The sequence below is a fragment of the Scyliorhinus canicula genome, chromosome 17, assembly GCF_902713615.1.
Source record: "Scyliorhinus canicula chromosome 17, sScyCan1.1, whole genome shotgun sequence".
Classification (NCBI taxonomy): Eukaryota; Metazoa; Chordata; class Chondrichthyes; order Carcharhiniformes; family Scyliorhinidae; genus Scyliorhinus; species Scyliorhinus canicula.
In genome coordinates this window covers 4,549,370-4,567,179 of record NC_052162.1, presented here as the reverse complement: position 1 = coordinate 4,567,179, position 17,810 = coordinate 4,549,370, and the positions used below count along the sequence as shown (strand labels likewise).

At 44.6% G+C, this 17,810-nt stretch overlaps 1 protein-coding gene across 1 annotated transcript in view; it reads right to left on the bottom strand.

Annotated features, from left to right (window-relative positions):
* The window catches only part of LOC119951295 (tripeptidyl-peptidase 2-like), a 158,648-nt gene that overhangs the window by 105,913 nt on the left and 34,925 nt on the right, over positions 1-17,810 (bottom strand). The window contains exons 6-8 of the mRNA XM_038774358.1: positions 16,418-16,581; positions 15,863-16,017; positions 13,232-13,308 (exon numbers count right to left, since the gene is read on the bottom strand). Coding sequence (XP_038630286.1) covers positions 13,232-13,308; positions 15,863-16,017; positions 16,418-16,581 — 396 coding nt within the window. The remainder of the gene's footprint in view (positions 1-13,231; positions 13,309-15,862; positions 16,018-16,417; positions 16,582-17,810) is intronic.

Here is a 17,810-nt window from a genome sequence, read left to right as displayed (position 1 = left end):
TTATCATGGCCAATCCACCTAACTTGCACATCTTTGGACTGTGGGAGGAAACCGGAGCACTGGGAGCAAACCCATTCACTCACGGGGAGAATGTGCAGACTCTGCACGGACAGTGACCCAAGCCGGGAATCGAACCTGGGACCCTGGAACTGTGAAGCAACTGTGCTAACCACTGTGTTGCCGTGCCCCCCTGTACAAAGTCACTGAGACCAGAACCCAGACACAGAGTTTCTTTGTTCTTTTTATTCTTCCATGGGATTTTGGCATCGCTGGTAAAGCGATTGTTGCCCATCCCTAATTGCCCTTGAACAGGGTGGATTGCCACGCCATTGCTGAGGGCAGTTCAGAGTCAACCACATTGCTCTACATTTTTTTATTCATTTAAGGAATGTGGGTGTTGCTGGCTGGGCCAGTCTGTGCTGCCTATACCTAATGGCCCTTCAGAAGATGGTGGTGATCTGCCTTCTTCAACCACAGCATGTGGTGTAGGTACACTCACAGTGCTGTTAGGGAGTAAGTTCCAGGACTTTGACCCAGCAACAGTGAAGGAACGGTGATACCTTTCCAAGTCAGGATGGTGAGTGGCTAGGAGGGAACCTCCAGGTGGTGGTGTTTCCATGTATCTGTTGCTCTTGTCCTTCTAGATGATAGTGGTTGTGGATTTGGGAGGTACTGTCCAAGGAGCCTTAGTGAGTGTCTGCAGAGCATCTTGTAGATCGTACACATGGCAGCTACTGTGTGTCGGTGGTGAAGGGAGTGAATCATGGCAGCTACTGTGTGTCGGTGGTGAAGGGAGTGAATCTTTGTGGACCGGGTGCCAATGAAGAAGGCTGCTTTGTCCGAGGGAGTGTCTAGCTTTTTGAGTGTTGTTGGACTTACACTCACCAGGCAAGGGGAGAGGACTCCATCACACTTGGAGATGGTGGACAGGCTTTGGGGAGCAGGAGGCAAATTACTCATCGTAGGATCCCTATCCTTTGACCTGCTCTTGGAGCCACAGTATTTATTTAGCTAGTCCCGTTCAGTTTCTGGTCAATGGTAACCTCCAGGATGTTGATAATGGGGGATTCAGTGGTGGTAATGCCATTCAATTGTACTCTCTTATTGGAGATGGTCATTACCTGGCACTTGTGTAGCACAAATGTTAATTGCCACTTGTCAACTCAAGCCTAGATAATGTTGTGGTCTTCCTGCATTTGGACATGGACTCCTTCAGTATCTGAGGAGTCGTAAATGGTACTGAACATTGTGCAGTCATCAGTGAACATCTTCACTTACGGCCTTATGATGGAGGGAAGGTCATTGATGAAGCTGTTGAAGATGGTTGGATCTCGGACCTACACTGAGGAACACTTGCAGTGATGTTCAGTGTTCGGGAGCTGAACGTAACTGACCTCCAACCACAACTCTCCTTTGTGCTAGGTTCAGAGTTAGATATGTCCTGGTAGGAATTGAACCCTTGTCCCCAGAACATTAGCATGGGCCTCTGAATTACTAATCCAGTCACAGCACACGGCCTCCTCGTACATTTGAAGGGATGTTTTTCTATGCAAGCTCTCCCATCTAATTCCACTTTCCACACCCTTTCGTATGCTGTCTCATTTGATTCAGCTCCCGACCTGCTTTAATAACCTCCCAGTCTAAAATCCCATCCCCCAGCTCACTCTTCATAAACTTTACTATCTCATTCAGTCTAATTCTACTCTCCTGCTTATTCCCTGCCCCATTCGATATCCCACTGTCTAATAATCCCACTAGTGTTTAACCCCTATAATCTTTAATATCACAGCCACTCTAATTCCATTCTCCTACTCACTCTTCTCTCCTACTCCCACTCTAATTCCATTCTCCTGCTCATTCCTCATACCTTTCAATATCCCCCAGTCTAGTTCTTTCCCCTGCTTATTTCCTGTATCCTGTAATATCCCCCCAGTCTAGACCCACTCTTTTCCTTGCTCATTGATATCCCATCTCGCCTAATCCCACTCCCTGCACAATTTCAATTTTGACTCTTTAAAGCAACAATTTACTCCATTTTTCAAGAATTTATGGAGTTGACTTCATAATTGGTTTGTGGCAGAGATTTCCACATTTTAACCCTTATTTATTTCTTTCCTTACATGCTCTTTAAAGCTGTTGGTTCTCGTCAATTTATGCCCCCTCATTGTCCTCTTAGCAACCAGTGAAAACAATCTCTCACTATTTAACTGATAACCTTTGAAAATGTTAAAACCTCAATCAGGTCACCCAATGACCTTCCCCATTCTAGTCACCAACACTAACTTCTCAAGTGACTAACTCCGATCCCTGTTAACATCCTAGAGATGCAAATTGCACTATTCTTTAATGGGGTACACAATACTCTAATGGCAGATTAACCAAGGTCATTTGCACGTTTATTATGATCTCTTTATTCATTCATTATTTCATTCCAGATGGTTAAGGGAACCACCGTTTTTTCCTTGGCACATCCCAACCATGTTAACATTTTTAACTAATCCAATACACAGCAAAAACCCTCTGCTTCTGCACACCATTTAACATCTTACCATTTAAACTGTGTTCCCTTTATTGCAATTCAAAATGAATTAAATTACAAACAATACATACAAACTAGGAGGCCATTCAGCCCCTCAAGCCTGCTCCACCATTCAATGAGATTGTGACTAATCTGCTTGTGGCCTTAACTCAACATTCCACATATCCCCATACCCTTGTTAGTCAAGAATCTTTCTACCTCAGTCTTAAAGATATTCAATGACGCCCACCTCCACCACTCTGAGGAAGAGTTCCAAAGAATCACAACCTTCCAAAAGAAAGAAATTCTTTGCATCTCCATCTTGATTAGCACGCTCTTATTTTTAAACTGTTTCCCTAGTTCCAGTCTCCCCCAAAACATGAAACATTGTGAGGATCCTTCCTGTTTATTCTCTTGTTTCCCCTTTCTTCTATTTTTGCCGTTACATTTTTGATCCATGGATGATTACTGAACCTGTGTCTTTAAGGCAAGCGACCTGTATCTTTAACTCAAGCAGAGGAATCAAGAAGGCTGTGCTGGTTCAAACAGGAGGTACAGACTTGTCGACACTGAAGAGAGAGATGGGTTGAAACTTGGTTTGATTGATGGATTGGTGGTCAATGAATTGGCCCAAAAGGCTGTGCTCTGCCACCGGTAACAGGCGGTGATTTGATCTTATCCCACTTGTATACCGCAAAGTTTCTGTTTGACTCGTGGCAGCAGAAAGATAAGAACCGTGCCATTTTCCTCCACAAAGTCTGTGCTTCTGAAGCGGCAGAGAGTGCGGATGGATCTATTTACAGCAAAACCATTACAGGCTGTGCTAGCAAAAAGCCGACTGTGAGTACTATTTCTCTCCAGGTGGCATGAGAGTGCTGTTTTCCTGAAACTAGAGAAGCCGGAATGCAAACCTGGAACTGAAAACAAATTTCAAACAGAAATATGGTGCCTCTCCAAGAAAAGTTGAGTGTACTGCATTTTATAAACTACAGATCATTTTAGTAATTTTTAAAAAAAAATATATTTATTCAAAGTTTTTCAATAAGTTTACAAAACCCTCCAAAAAGGAAAATAATACAAAGAAAGAAGGGCAACATGCCAATAGAACAGAACAATTTAACCCTCTAAACGATAAACAGTTTAGCAAATTAACACCCAATTCAAAACAGGATAGAGCATACGCCCCTTACAAAAAGGAAAATCGCCCCCACCTCCCCGGGTCATTTTAGCAATCTTTATTGTCACAGGAATGTACACTTACATTATGATTATTATGGGCTGCTAACCAAAGACTTTAATCTGCAGGCTTGCTGTGATGAGAAGTGTGCTGAAACCACCAACTGAGGCAAATACATTTTCTTCCTTTCACTTGTGATATTTGTCCCTTTCCACACCTCAGTTTATCTTGTGTGTGCACGTAGCGGATGGTGGGGAGTACGGTACAGTGGGAATTAGGTTATTAGCTTATAGTTACCCAGTTGCACTTGCTACACATTATGACAGTTCTTGTTATAAATAAACAGTAACCAGTAACAGTTTATATTTACAAACCTAGTGACTGATTATTGGGCAGCCAAGGGCCAAAAACTTCAGGTATTTTTTTTTAAATTTAGAGTACCCAATTCTTTTTTTCCCCAATTAAGGGGCAATTTAGCATGGCCAATCCACCTAGCCTGCACATCTTTGGGTTGTGGGGGCGAAACCTACGCAAACACAGGGAGAATGTGCAAACTCCACTCGGACAGTGACCCGGGCTGGGATCGAACCCGGGCCTTCAGCGCCGTGAAGCAGCAATGCTAACCACTGCGCCACCATGTCGCCCCAACTTCTGGTATTTTTAGAACTATTGGTTAATACAATTGTGTTGTGGCTTCGGGGCATGTGAGGCTGGAATTGACCGCGCACTGGCCCAGGATATCGTAACCACATCCTTTCAGCATCCACCCTGTCAAGTCACCTCAGGATCTTATATGTTTCAATGAGATCACCCTGCCTGTCCAACCTTTCCTCATGAGATAACTCCCCTATACCGAGTATCCGTTGAGTGAAGTAGCCACTCCTCCACTAATAGCAATTTGTTGTAATCCCCAAAAGAATAATCGGCTGAACTTCTGGCAGTGGTGAGATTTGGAATCCATGCTGCCTTATGGACCGGAGCAGGGCCTGAGACCCAGCCACGCTGTCACGCTATGAATTGAACGGATTTGGAATCCATGCTGCCTTATGGACCGGAGCAGGGCCTGAGACCCAGCCACGCTGTCACGCTATGAATTGAACGGATTTATAACTCCATTAAAACAACAAAGGAAAGAATGACTCAGTAAGATGTTGACGCTCACCCAGGAATCCCAGAGGGACATTTCTAGTTAATAGTGATTCTGTATGGTCCCTGGAGCCTGTGCTTCAGTTGTTAGAGAAAGCTTCAACCAGCTGCCAATTTGCTTTAATTAATTTATGCATTTGAGTCCCTTTTTCCCAAAACACTGAATTCTTCAATTGCCTGAGTCCTCCATCCTGGAACTGTCTCCTTAAACCATTCACCTCACATCTACTGACCCGCAATGTTCAAAACCATTTCTCCACTATCCCCTCAGACACTTTCCCCAGCCACTCGCTTCCTGTGCTCTGCCTTGGAACATCAAAGGGGTCATTTAAATTATTTTATTATGTTTCGGCATTCGTTTGTTACTTGAGTTTTCTGCTGATGAAAATAACTTCTGGAGAATGGAATATTTCTCCACTTCTAATACACTTAACCTCACAGTAAGCTCCTATATTCTTTCACCCTTCTATTTTAATGCTTTTGGCAAAATGACAAGCAGATAACTCGCAGAAAGTTAAGCACTAGTTCATTAATATTGTCATCAGGCCCTAGTGCTATTAAGAACTGCCAGGTTGGGTACAGAATTGAGCTTCACCTGATTTGCTCCAACTATGTGCTTTGACACCAACCATACACAAGACAATTCCCAGTGCACCAAAGTGAGGGTTCCATTTCTCATTCAGGCCATTCTCCTTTAAATGATGCTAAGAACTGCTTAATACTTGTTTATTAGTATTCCATCCAAGCAGGTTAGGGTAAGGACATTGCTTCTTGACTTGGTGATCCAACCTTTCTCTCTCTCAAGAGAGACTAACACAGGCTCGAATCTGAATTCCACTCTCCCCCTCGCTCCACTGACCCCAATCAAGGTCCTACTCGCGACTTCCCCTCATTTATTTCAATGCAAGACGCCCAACGGGCAAGGAAGGTGAAATCAGGGCATGGATAGGTACCATGGGACTGTAGCTATTGTTGAAACATGGCTAAATATGGGGCAGGACTGGCAGCTCAATGTTCCGGGGTACAGATGCTATAGGAAAGATAGAACAGGAGGTAAGAGAGGAGGGGGTGTTGCTTTTGATTAGGGACAACATCACGGCAGTACAGAGAGAGGATATCTACGAGGGTTCGCCCACCGAGTCTATATGGGTAGAACTGAAAAATAAGGATGAGATCACTTTGATAGGACTGTACTATAGACCCTTAAATAGTCAGCAGCATATTGAGGAGCAAATATGTAAAGAGATTACAGACCGCTGCCGGAAAAATAGGATGGTAATAGTTGGGGACTTTAACTTTCCCAACACTAACTGGGACAGCCATAGCATTAGGAGTTTGGATGGAGAGAAATTTGTCGAGTGTATTCAGGGCTGGTTTAGCACAGTGGGCTAAACAGCTGGCTTGTAATGTAGAACAAGGCAGCAGCGCGGGTTCAATTCCCGTTCCAACGTGCCGGAATGTGGTGACTATGGGCTTTTCACAGTAACTTCACTGAAGTCTACTTGTGACAATAAGCGATTATTATTATTATTAGTAGATAGTGAAGTCGGTTATATAAGATTGCAACAGGATCTTGACCAATTGGGCCAGTGGGCCGATGAATGGTAGATGGAGTTTAATTTGGATAAATGTGAGGTGATACAATTTGGTAGATCAATTCAGGACAGGACCGACTCAGTTAATGGTAGGGAGTTGGGGGGAGTTACAGAACAAAGAGATCAAGGGGTACAGGTTGAGTAATGTTGAGCTGCTCGCAGAAAAATACTTTTCACTGTACCTCGGTACACGTGACAATTGTAAGACCACACATGGAATACGGTGTTCAGTTCTGGTCACCCTATTATAGGAAGGATATTGTTAAACTAGAAAGAGTGCAGAAGAGATTTGAGAGGGCTTTGATAGTCTCAGTTATAAGGAGAGGCTAGATGGGCTGGGACTTTTTTCCCTGGAGCGGAGGCGGCTTAGGGGTGATCTTATAGCGATCTATAAAATAATGAGGAGCATAGATAAGGTAGATAGTCAACATCTTTTCCCAAAGGTAGAGGGCACAGGTTTAAGGTGAGAGGGGAGAGATACAAAAGGGGCCAGAGGGGAGATTTTTTCACACCAAAGGGTGGTGAGCATCTGGAACGAGTGCCAGACGCAGGTACAATTTTTTCCTTTAAAAAAGTTAGACAGTTACATGGGCAGGGTGGGTGTGGAGGGATGTGGGCCAAATGCGAGGAAGTGGGACTAGCTTAGTGATAAAAACTGGGCGGCATGGACAAGCTGGGCCGAAGGGCCTGTTTCCATGCTGTAAACATCTATGACTCTATCTATTACACGGCCAATTTTTGGGTCTTCTGCAAATTTCCCAATCATGCCCCCACGTGCAAGTCCAAATCCTTAATATATAAAATAACAGCGGGGGTCCCAACACCAAGACCTACGGAACACCACTTGAAACAGCTTTCCATTTGCAAGGGCAGCCATCGAAACTTTGCTGCTTGTTACTAAGCCAACTTTTATCCAATTTGCCATATTGCTCTGTATCCCATGGGCTTTTACTTTTTTGATCAGCCTACCATGGGGACGTTGTCAAATGCCTTACTAAAATCCATGTGGGTAACATCCATTGCACAACCCTTATCGATCCTCCTTGTCACTTGGCCAACGTTGTCTGCCTTATACGCTACAGGAAAGGATGTCCCGAAGCGTGGTACATTGGCGAGACCATGCAGACGCTGCGACGATGGATAAACGGACATCGCGCAACAATCACCAGGCAGGAATGTTCCCTTCCAGTCGGGGAACACTTCAGCAGTCAAGAGCATTCAGCCTCTGATCTCCGGGTAAGTGTTCTCCAAGGCGGCCTTCAGGACACGTGACAACGCAAAATCGCCGAGCAGAAACTTCTAGCCAAGTTCCGCACACATGAATGCGGCCTCAACTGGGACCTGGGATTCATGTCGCATTACATTCATCCCCCACCATCTGGCCTGGGCTTGCGAAATCCTACCAACTGTCCTGGCTTGAGACAATTCACACCTCTTTAACCTGGGGTTACCCCTATCTCTGGATCTGTAAAGACTTAATTACCTGCAAATGCTCGCATTCCAAGCATTGTCTGGCATCTTTGACTTTGTCTATATGTTTCTGGATCATACCTCTTCATTCACCTGAGGAAGGAGCAGTGCTCCGAAATTCATCATACCTCTTCATTCACCTGAGGAAGGAGCAGTGCTCCAAAAGCTAGTGTTTGAAACAAACTTGTTGGACTTTAACCTGGTGTTGTAAGACTTCTTACTGTGCTCACCCCAGTCCAACACCAGTATCTCCACATCATTTCTAAGTGGTAGTTTATCTTAAGATTGATTCTAACAATTTGCCCACTACTGAAGAAAGACTAATAATTGTTTGGCATTTCCTTCATACCCTTCTTAAACGACGGAACCACATTTGCATTCTTCCAGTCCTCCGGCACCTCCGCGGTGTCTAGTGAAGCTTGGAAAATAATCCTCAGAGAATCTGCTATTTCTTCCCTGACTTCCTTGAACATCCGAGGAAACAATCCATCTGGCCCTGGCGATTTATCCACTTTCAAGGATTCTAACATCTCGAACACTTACTCTCTCGTTATGATTATTTTATCCAATATTTCACATTACTCCTCTTGGATTGCTATCTCCACATCAATCCTTTTCTTTATGAATGCGGAGACAAAAAAATTGTTTAAACTCTTCCCATACCCCTTGTGTACCACACAAGTGTTGAGTGTCATTTGTTTTTCATAGGATTCCTAGAAGTAGGCCAACATTGCTACTCAGTACTGGACACAATATTCCAAGTGTGGTCCAACGAGGGTTTTATAAAGCTGCAGCAAAACCTCACGGCTCTTAAACTCAATCCCCCTGTTAATGAAAGCCAACACACCATACGGCTTCTTAACAACCCTATCAACCTTGGCAACTTTGAGGGATCTATGTACGTGGACCCCAAGATCCCTCTGTTCCTCCACACTTCCAAGAATCTTGCCTTTAACCCTGTATGCAGTATTAAAATTCGGCCTTCCAAAATGAATCACCACATTTATCAAGGTTGAACTCCATTTGCTGCTTCTCAGCCCAGCTCTGCATCCTGTTCATGTCCTGTTGTCACCTGCAACAACCCTCAACAGTATCTACATCACCCCCAAACTTTGTGCCATCGGCAAACTTACTAACCCACCCTTCCACTTCCTCATCCAAGTCATTCAGAAAAGCCACAAAGAGCAGAGGACCCAGAATAGATCCTTGCAGGACACCACTGGTCACCGACCTCCAGGTGGAATACTTTCCACCACTACCACTCGCTGTCTTCTTTTGGCCAGCCAATTATCTATTCCGACAGCCAAATGTCCCTGTATCCCATGCCCCCTAACTTTCTGAATGAGCCTACTATGGGGAACCTTATCAAATGCCTTACTGAAATCCATAAGCACCACATCCACTGCCCGACCTTCATCAATGTGGCTCGCTACATCCTCAAAGAATTCAATGAAGCTTGTGAGGCATGACCTGCCCCTCACAAAGCCATGCTGACTATCTTTAATCAAACTATGTTTTTCCAAATAATCATAAATCCTATCTCTCAGAATCCTTTCCAATATTTTGCTCACCACAGACACAAGACTGATGAGTCTGTAATTCCCAAGGATTTCCCGATTCCCTTTCTTGAACAGGGGAACAACATTCGCCTCCCTCCAATCATCCGGTACTACTCCAGTGGAGAGTGAGAATGCAAAGATCATCGCCAACGGCGCAGCAATTTCCTCCCTTGCTTCCCGTAGTAACCTTGGGTGTATCCCGTCAGGCCCAGGGGACTTATCTATCCTGATGCTTTTCAAAATTTCCAGCACATCCTCCTTCTTAATATCAACTTATTTGAGTCTATTAACCTGGTTCACACTGTTCTCATGAGCAACAAGGTCCCTCTCTCCAGTGAATACTGAAGCAAAATATTCATTTAGGGATTCCCCCATCTCCTCAGACTCCAGGCACAAGTTCCCTCCACTATCCCTGATCAGCCCTACTCTCACTCTGATCATCCTCTTATTTCTCACATTAAGTGTAGAACGCCTTGGGGTTTTCCCTAATCCTTCCCGCCAGGGCTTTTTCATGCCCCCTTCAAGCTCTCCCCAGTCCATTTTTGAGTTCCTTCCTGGCTAGCTTGTAACCCTCTAGAGCCGAGTCAGATCCTTGCTTCCTCAAAACTATTCAGCACTCGCAGCAAGTGTTCCTTAAACAATCCCCACATTACTGTTGTGTATTTCCCCAAGAACAATTGTTCCCACTTTATGCTCCTCAGCTCCTGTCTAATAGCAGTACAATTCCCCCTCCCCCAGTTAAATACCTTCCCATACTGTCTGTCCCTATCCCTCTCCATGACTATGGTAAAGGTCAAGGAGTTGTGGTCACTGTCACCAAAATGCTCTCCCACCGAGACATCTGACACCTGGCCTGGTTCGTTGCCGAGCACTAAGTCCAATATGGCCTCCCCCCTAGTCGGCCTATCTACATATTGAGTCAGGAATCCTTCCTGTACACACCTGACAAAATCTGCTCCATCCAAACCATTTGCAGTAAGGAGGTTCCAGTCAATATTCGGGCAGTTGAAGTCACCCATGACAACAACTTTGTTACTTCTGCACTTTTCCAAGATCTGACGCCCAATCTGTTCCTCTATTGCTCTGCTGCTATTGGGGGGTCTATAGAAAACTCCTAATAAATTGACTGCTCCTTTCTCGTTTCTGACTTCCATCCATACTGACTCAATAGACAAACCCTCCTCAACTACCTCCTTTTCTGCAGCTGTGGTGCACTCCCTAATTAACGGTGCCACTAGCCCTCCTCTTTTATCTCTCTCCCTATTCTTAAAAAATCTAAATCCCAGAACATCTAACAACCATTCCTGCCCCTGTGAAATCCATGTCTCCGTAATGGCCACAACATCATAGTTCCAAGTACTGATCCATGCTCTAACCTCATCTCCCTTATTCCTGACACTCCTTGCATTGAAACAGACACACTTTAACCCATTCCACTGAGTGCAACTTTGCCCTATCAACTGTCTATCCTTTGTCACAGACTTGCTGCATACTATTTCTGCCTGTTGAACAGCTGCTCTACCCTCTTACCCATAGCTCTGGTCCCCATCCCCCACCAAACTAGTTTGAACCCTCCTGAAGAGCTCTAGCAAGCCTCCCACCCAGGATATTGGTGCCCCTCCAGTTTAGGTGCAACCCGTCCTTCATGTACAGGTCCCACCTTCCTAAACAGGGGCTGTTTAGCACAGGGCTAAATCGCTGGCTTTGAAAGCAGACCACGCAAGCCAGCAGCACGGTTCGATTCCCGTAACAGCCTCCCCGAACAGGCGCCGGAACGTGGCGACTAGGGGCTTTTCACAGTAACTTAATTTAAAGCCTACTCGTGACAATAAGGAATTTTCATTTCATTTTCATTTCATTTCCCCAGACGATAGCCCAATGATCCACATATCTGAAGCCTTCCCTCCTGCACCAGCCCTGCAGCCACGTGTTCAGCTGCACTTGCTCTCTGTTCCTTGCCTCACTTGCACGTGGCACCGGTAGCAACCCCAAGATCACTACTCTGCTTGTCCTGCTTTTTAGCTTCCAACCTAAATCCCTAAATTCACCTTTTAGATCCTCATCCCTTTTCTTCGCTATGTCGTTGGTGCCTATGTGCACCACGACTTCTGGGTGCTCACCCTCCCCCTTAAGAATCATGTAGACTCGATCCGAGACATCACTGGCCCTAGCACCCGGGAGGAAACATACCTTCCGGGAGTCTCGTTCGCGACCACAGAATCTCCCATCCATTCCTCGAACCATTGATTCTCCTATCACTATTGCTTTTCTATTCTCCCCCCTTCCCTTCTGAGCCACAGAACCAGGCTCAGTGCCAAGAAACCGGAGCACCCGGAGGAAACCCACGCAGACACGGGGAGAACATGCCGACTCCGCGCAGTGACCCAAACCGGGAATCGAACCTGGGACCACGGCGCTGTGAAGCAACTGTGTTAACCACTGTGCTATTCTTTGCTCTGTCTGCTCTAAGAAAAACAACCCCAGCTTCTTCAGTCTATCCAGATAACTGTAATCCCTCGTCAATGGAAAAGTAATGAAGAATATAAAAAGAATATCGGAAAAGGGGCTCAGCGAAGGGAGCAGGCACAGATCCAATGCAGCGAGCAATCTCGCTTTGTCATTTCTATGATACAAAGTCAGTTTAATTCTGGCAGTCAGACAGATTGCTAATCTATTGAAATGAAAAATAAATCAGATTGCAAGGCTGGCGAAATGGACAGGTATAGACAGGTTCTCACAGCAAAGGGCAAGTCTCTAAGGAAGTAAGAAAGACTCGACAGGTCTGGCTTCTTTCCAAAAACATCAGCAAAAGTTAATCCCATTCACATTTGTTTTCAGCCTGTCCTTTTTGCATAAAGCCTTGCAGGAGTTGGCAGAGAAGAGAGGGTGGCTCTGTTTTTCTCACAATCATTAATTTGTCAATCTACTGAAAAACTGACATCAATAAACTGGGATAGTCAGCTCCCATTTGTAATTAAAATTTGAGTGGATTGAGTAAGCTTTATCAAACAATGCCAATAAAAGCAAACTCTCTGATCCTTCCTATTCTTGCAGCAGCTTTACGATCCTGACCACTGTTTCCTGCGGTATAAATGTTTACACAAAATGAGTGACAAACATAACTTGGGGTCCATAAACTAAAAGTTATAAATACAAGATGGTCTCTAATAAATCCAATGAGGTATTCAGAGGAAGGTTCTTTACCCAGAGAGCCGTGAGAATGTGGCACTTGCTACCATATAAATATTTGTGAATATAAGATCGGTAAATTTAAAGGGAAGTTAGATGAGTACATGAGAGAGAAAAGAACAGAAGGATATGTTGATAGGGTGATGTGGAGGATGGTGGAGAAGCCTCGTGTGGAGTGTCAACACCAGCAGAGACTAATTTGGCCAGTAGGCCTGTTTCTGTGCTATAGCGTCTGTGTATGCAACCACATGGTACAGTGGCGCAGTTATATGACGCACACTGACGTGTTACAGTTCAGAAAGAGGCCATTTGGCCCATCATATCTCCATCAGCTTTTTGAATGATCAATTCACTTGGTGCCATTCCCGTCTTCTCCCTGTAACCCTGCATACTTCCTTTTCAGCTAAAAGCCTAATTCCCTTATGAATGCTTCAATTGATCATAGATTAACATAGATTAAAGTACAGTTTACATACAGCTGTGGCTAACAGGCAGCTTGGTCACTAAGACAATTCATAAAATGAGCTGAGTATTGTCCAGTTTAGATCGGTGCAATACAAGATGAATTTATACCTACCCTGAGTTAGCCCAATGAGATGATTCACCATAGCTGTAATTTACAAGGTCACACTTGTAATTGATAACTTCAATCATCTGGAAAATTGAAGGTAAAATGCTTGTGATTATTTGCAACTGACAAGACTTTATTTCTTTTGCTATCCCTTCAGCCATTCATACACTGAAAACAACCCACAACAACACTTAACCACTTTATATGTGACACATGGAGCAAAGCTTGTGGTCAATCATCTCAGCTCCAGGACATCACTGCAGGAGTTCCTCAGGGTAGTGTCCTAGGTTCAACCACCTTCCATCAGAAGATCAGAAGTGGGGATGTTTGCAGATGAGTACACAATGTTCTGCACCATTCGCGCCTCCTCAGATACTGAAGCAGTCCATGTCCAAATGCAGCAAGACCTGGACAATATCCAGGCTTGGGCTGACAAGTGGCAAGTTACATCCATGCCACACAAGTGCCAGGCAATGACCATCTCCTACAAGAGAGGATCTAACCATCGCACTTTGACATTCAATGGATTTGCCACTGCTGAATCCCCCACAATCAACTGTGGATACAAGAGGTCAGAGGTTAAGAACATTGCACCAGGAAACTCGCCTCCTGGCCCCCCCAAAGCCTGTCAACCACCTACAAGGCACAAGTCAGGACTGTGATGGGATACTCCACACTTGCCTGGATGGGTGTAGCTCCAACACACACAAGAAACACCATCCAGGGCAAAACAGCCCACCTGATCAGCACCCCAACAACAAACATTAACTCCTTCCACGATCAATGCTCAGTGACAACCATGTATACAATCTACAAAGTGCATTGTAGGAACTCAACAAGACGCCTTCCCGCGATTGCTACCATCCAGAATGACAAAGGCAGCAGATACCAGGGAACAACACCACCTCCAAGTTCCCCTACAAGTCACTTATTATCCTGACTTGGAAATATATCGCCGTTCATTCACTGTAGTCGGATAATTCCAGGAACCTCTTCCCAACCATTACTGTCAGTGTACCTGCACCACATGGACTCCAGCAGTTCAGCAAGGCAGTTCAGCACCACCTTCTCAATTCGGGACGGACAATAAACGAGGCCCACATCCCAGGAAATGATTTTTTAAATCCTGCTTCTGATCGATTGGTTTCTTCAACCATCAGCAAACGTGCACCAGATGAAGCTACCACATTCCCAATGGATTTGATTTGCTGGATGTCCATCATCTTACATAGATGGAAGGACACCGATAATTACATACACTAAATTATTATAAACTATGCAGATTATACTTTTGCATAGATATTACTATTGGTGACTTCAGCGGATGAACAATTACAACGTTCCTCTAAGTTCTGCTGCACTGTAGGAGTTGGCCAATTTAAAATAAACAGGTGAACATCCACTTTGAGAGTGTGTGGACAGAGGTTGAACATGGGAATTGCTGGACAAAAAAAAACAAGACCCATCCATATCACCTTCTACAATCCTGGGAGTTGCTCAATACGATGATAAAGGAATTAACAGGAGGATAATCAGACAAAAAAAATTGATAATGAGCCAATGGAAACATTCCTACGAGACCAAATGTTTGGTAAAAGATGTAGGTTTTAAACAGCATTTTAAAGGGGGAGAAGCAAAGATGTTTAGGGAGACCTAACTGGCTAAAGACTAGGCCTCTGTTGGTGGGGCAAAGAAAGAAGGGATGGAAGAGACCAAACTTCAAAAAGATCAGAGCTTTTGGTGGGTTACTGGGATGGAGGAAGTTCAGAGATAGGGAGGGGGTGGAGGAGGGAATCGAACATGAAGAAGCAAATATTGAAATTGTGATTTTGGTGGACTGTGAATCAATGTAAGTAAGCAAACACAAGGTGATGGATGAATGGCACCTGGTACAGAATAAGACTAGGTGGGGCACAATAGCACAGATGTTAGCACTGTTGCTTCACAATGCCAGGGTATCAGGTTCGATTCCCAGCTTGGGTCACTGTCTGTGCAGAGTCTGCACGTTCTCCCGTGTCTGCGTGGGATTCCTCCGGGTGCTCCAGTTTCCTCCACAAGTCCCTGAAAACGTGCTTGTTAGGTGAATTGGACATTCTGAATTCTCCCTCAGTGTACCCGAACAGGCGCCGGAATGTGGCGACTAGGGTTTTTTCCACAGTAATTTAATTGCAGTGTTAATGTGACAATACTTGTGACAATAATAAAGATCATTATTATTATTATTATTATTATTATTAAGGCAGCAGAATTTTCAATGGGCTCAAGACAACAGAAAGTGGAAGATGGGAGAGCGAAAGTGGGAACTGCAGCCGCGATATCAGAAATTAGTTTTGACTGGAGTGGCCCACAAGCAATGCGAGTCCAGATAGGAAAAGTGAAAGGGTCAAGGAGGGAGAAGGGCAAGAAAGTAGAGTGAAGGCTACAATCAGATCAGCCATAATCTTATTGAATGGTGGAACAGGCTTGAAGGGCCAATTTTGGAAAGGGAGACATAAACTCAGTGCACGTGATGGATCAGGCAGCTACTCAACTTGCTTACAAAGCTACATCCTACAGAGCAGATCGCAGCAGGCTACTATGTAATTTTAAGAAATTCTTTGCCACAACAGTACACCAAACAACAATGAACAGACTTACCGCGCGGATTAAGCTGGTCCCAGTTTCCATGGTATTTAGCCTGGAGTCAGCCACTTTAATGGCCAATATCTGGGCCCCAGGAGCCACTCCGTTCCTTTCTGCTTCGTCTGGGAAGTGTCCAGCAGCTATTGCCGCCACGTGTGTTCCATGGGACCCTGCGTACATGAAGAGGATATTTATGTATTTCAAATGTTACAGCAGGAGGCCATTTGGTCCATCTTGCCTGTGACAGCTCTACAAAAGAGCTATCTAATTAGTCCCACTTTCCCAGCTCTATTCCCAGGACCCTACATTTTTTTAAAAACTTGATGAAATTTCTTTCCGAAAATTACTGATCAATCTGCTTCCCTCACCCATTTGGGCAGTGCATTCCAGATCTAATTCACTATGTTAAAAAATAATTTCCATTTCCCTCTGGGTCTTCTTAAACTTTACTCAGGGTGCTTGCAATGTGTTTGCTCCAAGTTGGAGACGCAGCTCCAGTTTATTTCAGTGCTTTTTGTTTCTTACAGAAAGACAGGCAATGAGGATAATTCCTTCCGCTTGTGCACTCACCTGCATTGGTGACGATGGAAAGAGTGTTGCCATCATCATACACGTTGATGGAGTAATTCAGCATCTCAGACTTGCCCAGCTGCGCGTATTCATGGCCTTCTCTGTAGTTGCTCAGCACTTTGCAGCTGCTCAGGTCTCCACGTTCACTGGTGTCAATACAAGCTCTACAAAGCCAGCGAGAAAACAGAATGAGGGGCACATCAGAGATAAACTCCAAGCAGAGTATTCCCAAGGAGCCGCCAAAGAGTCAAAGACCAATCTCGTGTTGCAATTGGGCAATTTTCGTTGGCGATTGTGCTTTTTCACTAACTCTGTTGTTACAGTTAAACGCAGCTGGAATCTGCAGCCAGGACTGGAACGGAGACCAGAATGAAGCAGAGTGAGATTCACGCTGCTCCCCTTAAGAATCAGTGCGTAGAATCCTAGAGCACAAAAGTGGTCTATCCAGCTCTTTGCCAGTTCTGTGAAAGAGCTAATCATTAGATCCATTCCCGTGTTCTTTCCCCATATCCCAGTGATTTAAAAAAAAAAATTAATTCACTTTGGAAATCTGCTTCCACCACTCTTTCGGACATGGCATAGCATTCCATTTCATTCTGAAGGGACTTGATGGGATAGACACTGAGAAAATGCTTCCACTGGCCGGGGAGTCCAAAACACAGAGCACAGCCTAAGGATAAGGGAACGATTGTTTAGGAGAAATTTCTTCACTCAAAGAGTTGCGAATCCTTGTAATTGTCTATCCCACAAGGTTGTGGGTGCTCCATTGTTGAATACAATTAAGGCTGGGCGAGACAGATATTTGGTCTCTCGGAGAATAAAGGGAGTGGGTGGGAAAAATGGAGTTTAAGCCCAAGATCATCCATGATTGTATTGAATGACGCAGCAGTCTCGATGGGCCATGTGACCTGCTCCCGCTCCTCTTTCTTATCTTCCAGATCACAATAACATGCTGCACTCCTCTGATTCCCCAATCAATTATCTTAAATCTGCGCCTCTGATTACCCATCTTCCTGTCAGAGAAAAACAATTCACCTTATTTACTCATCCTTCATGATTTTGAGCACCTCTATTAAATCTCCCGTTAACATTCTCTGCTCTCCGAGGAGATCAATCCCAGATTCTCCACTTTCCCTAATATATCTGAAGTCCCTCATCCCTGATACCATTCGAGCAAATTGCTGCAGATTCCTCTCAGGTTTCACATACCAAGTTTAGGTTTGGAATAAAGTCATGTTGGCTCTGTACCAATACTACACTTGTGGAGCGTGACTCCACTGCGATGATGACTTTGTTTTGTTTTGGGGCCGCCTTTGTTTAATAGTCTTATAAACGATTAAGGACTGAGTTACAAGCACAGTGGCTCAATTTGGAGATGATACAAAGCTAATAA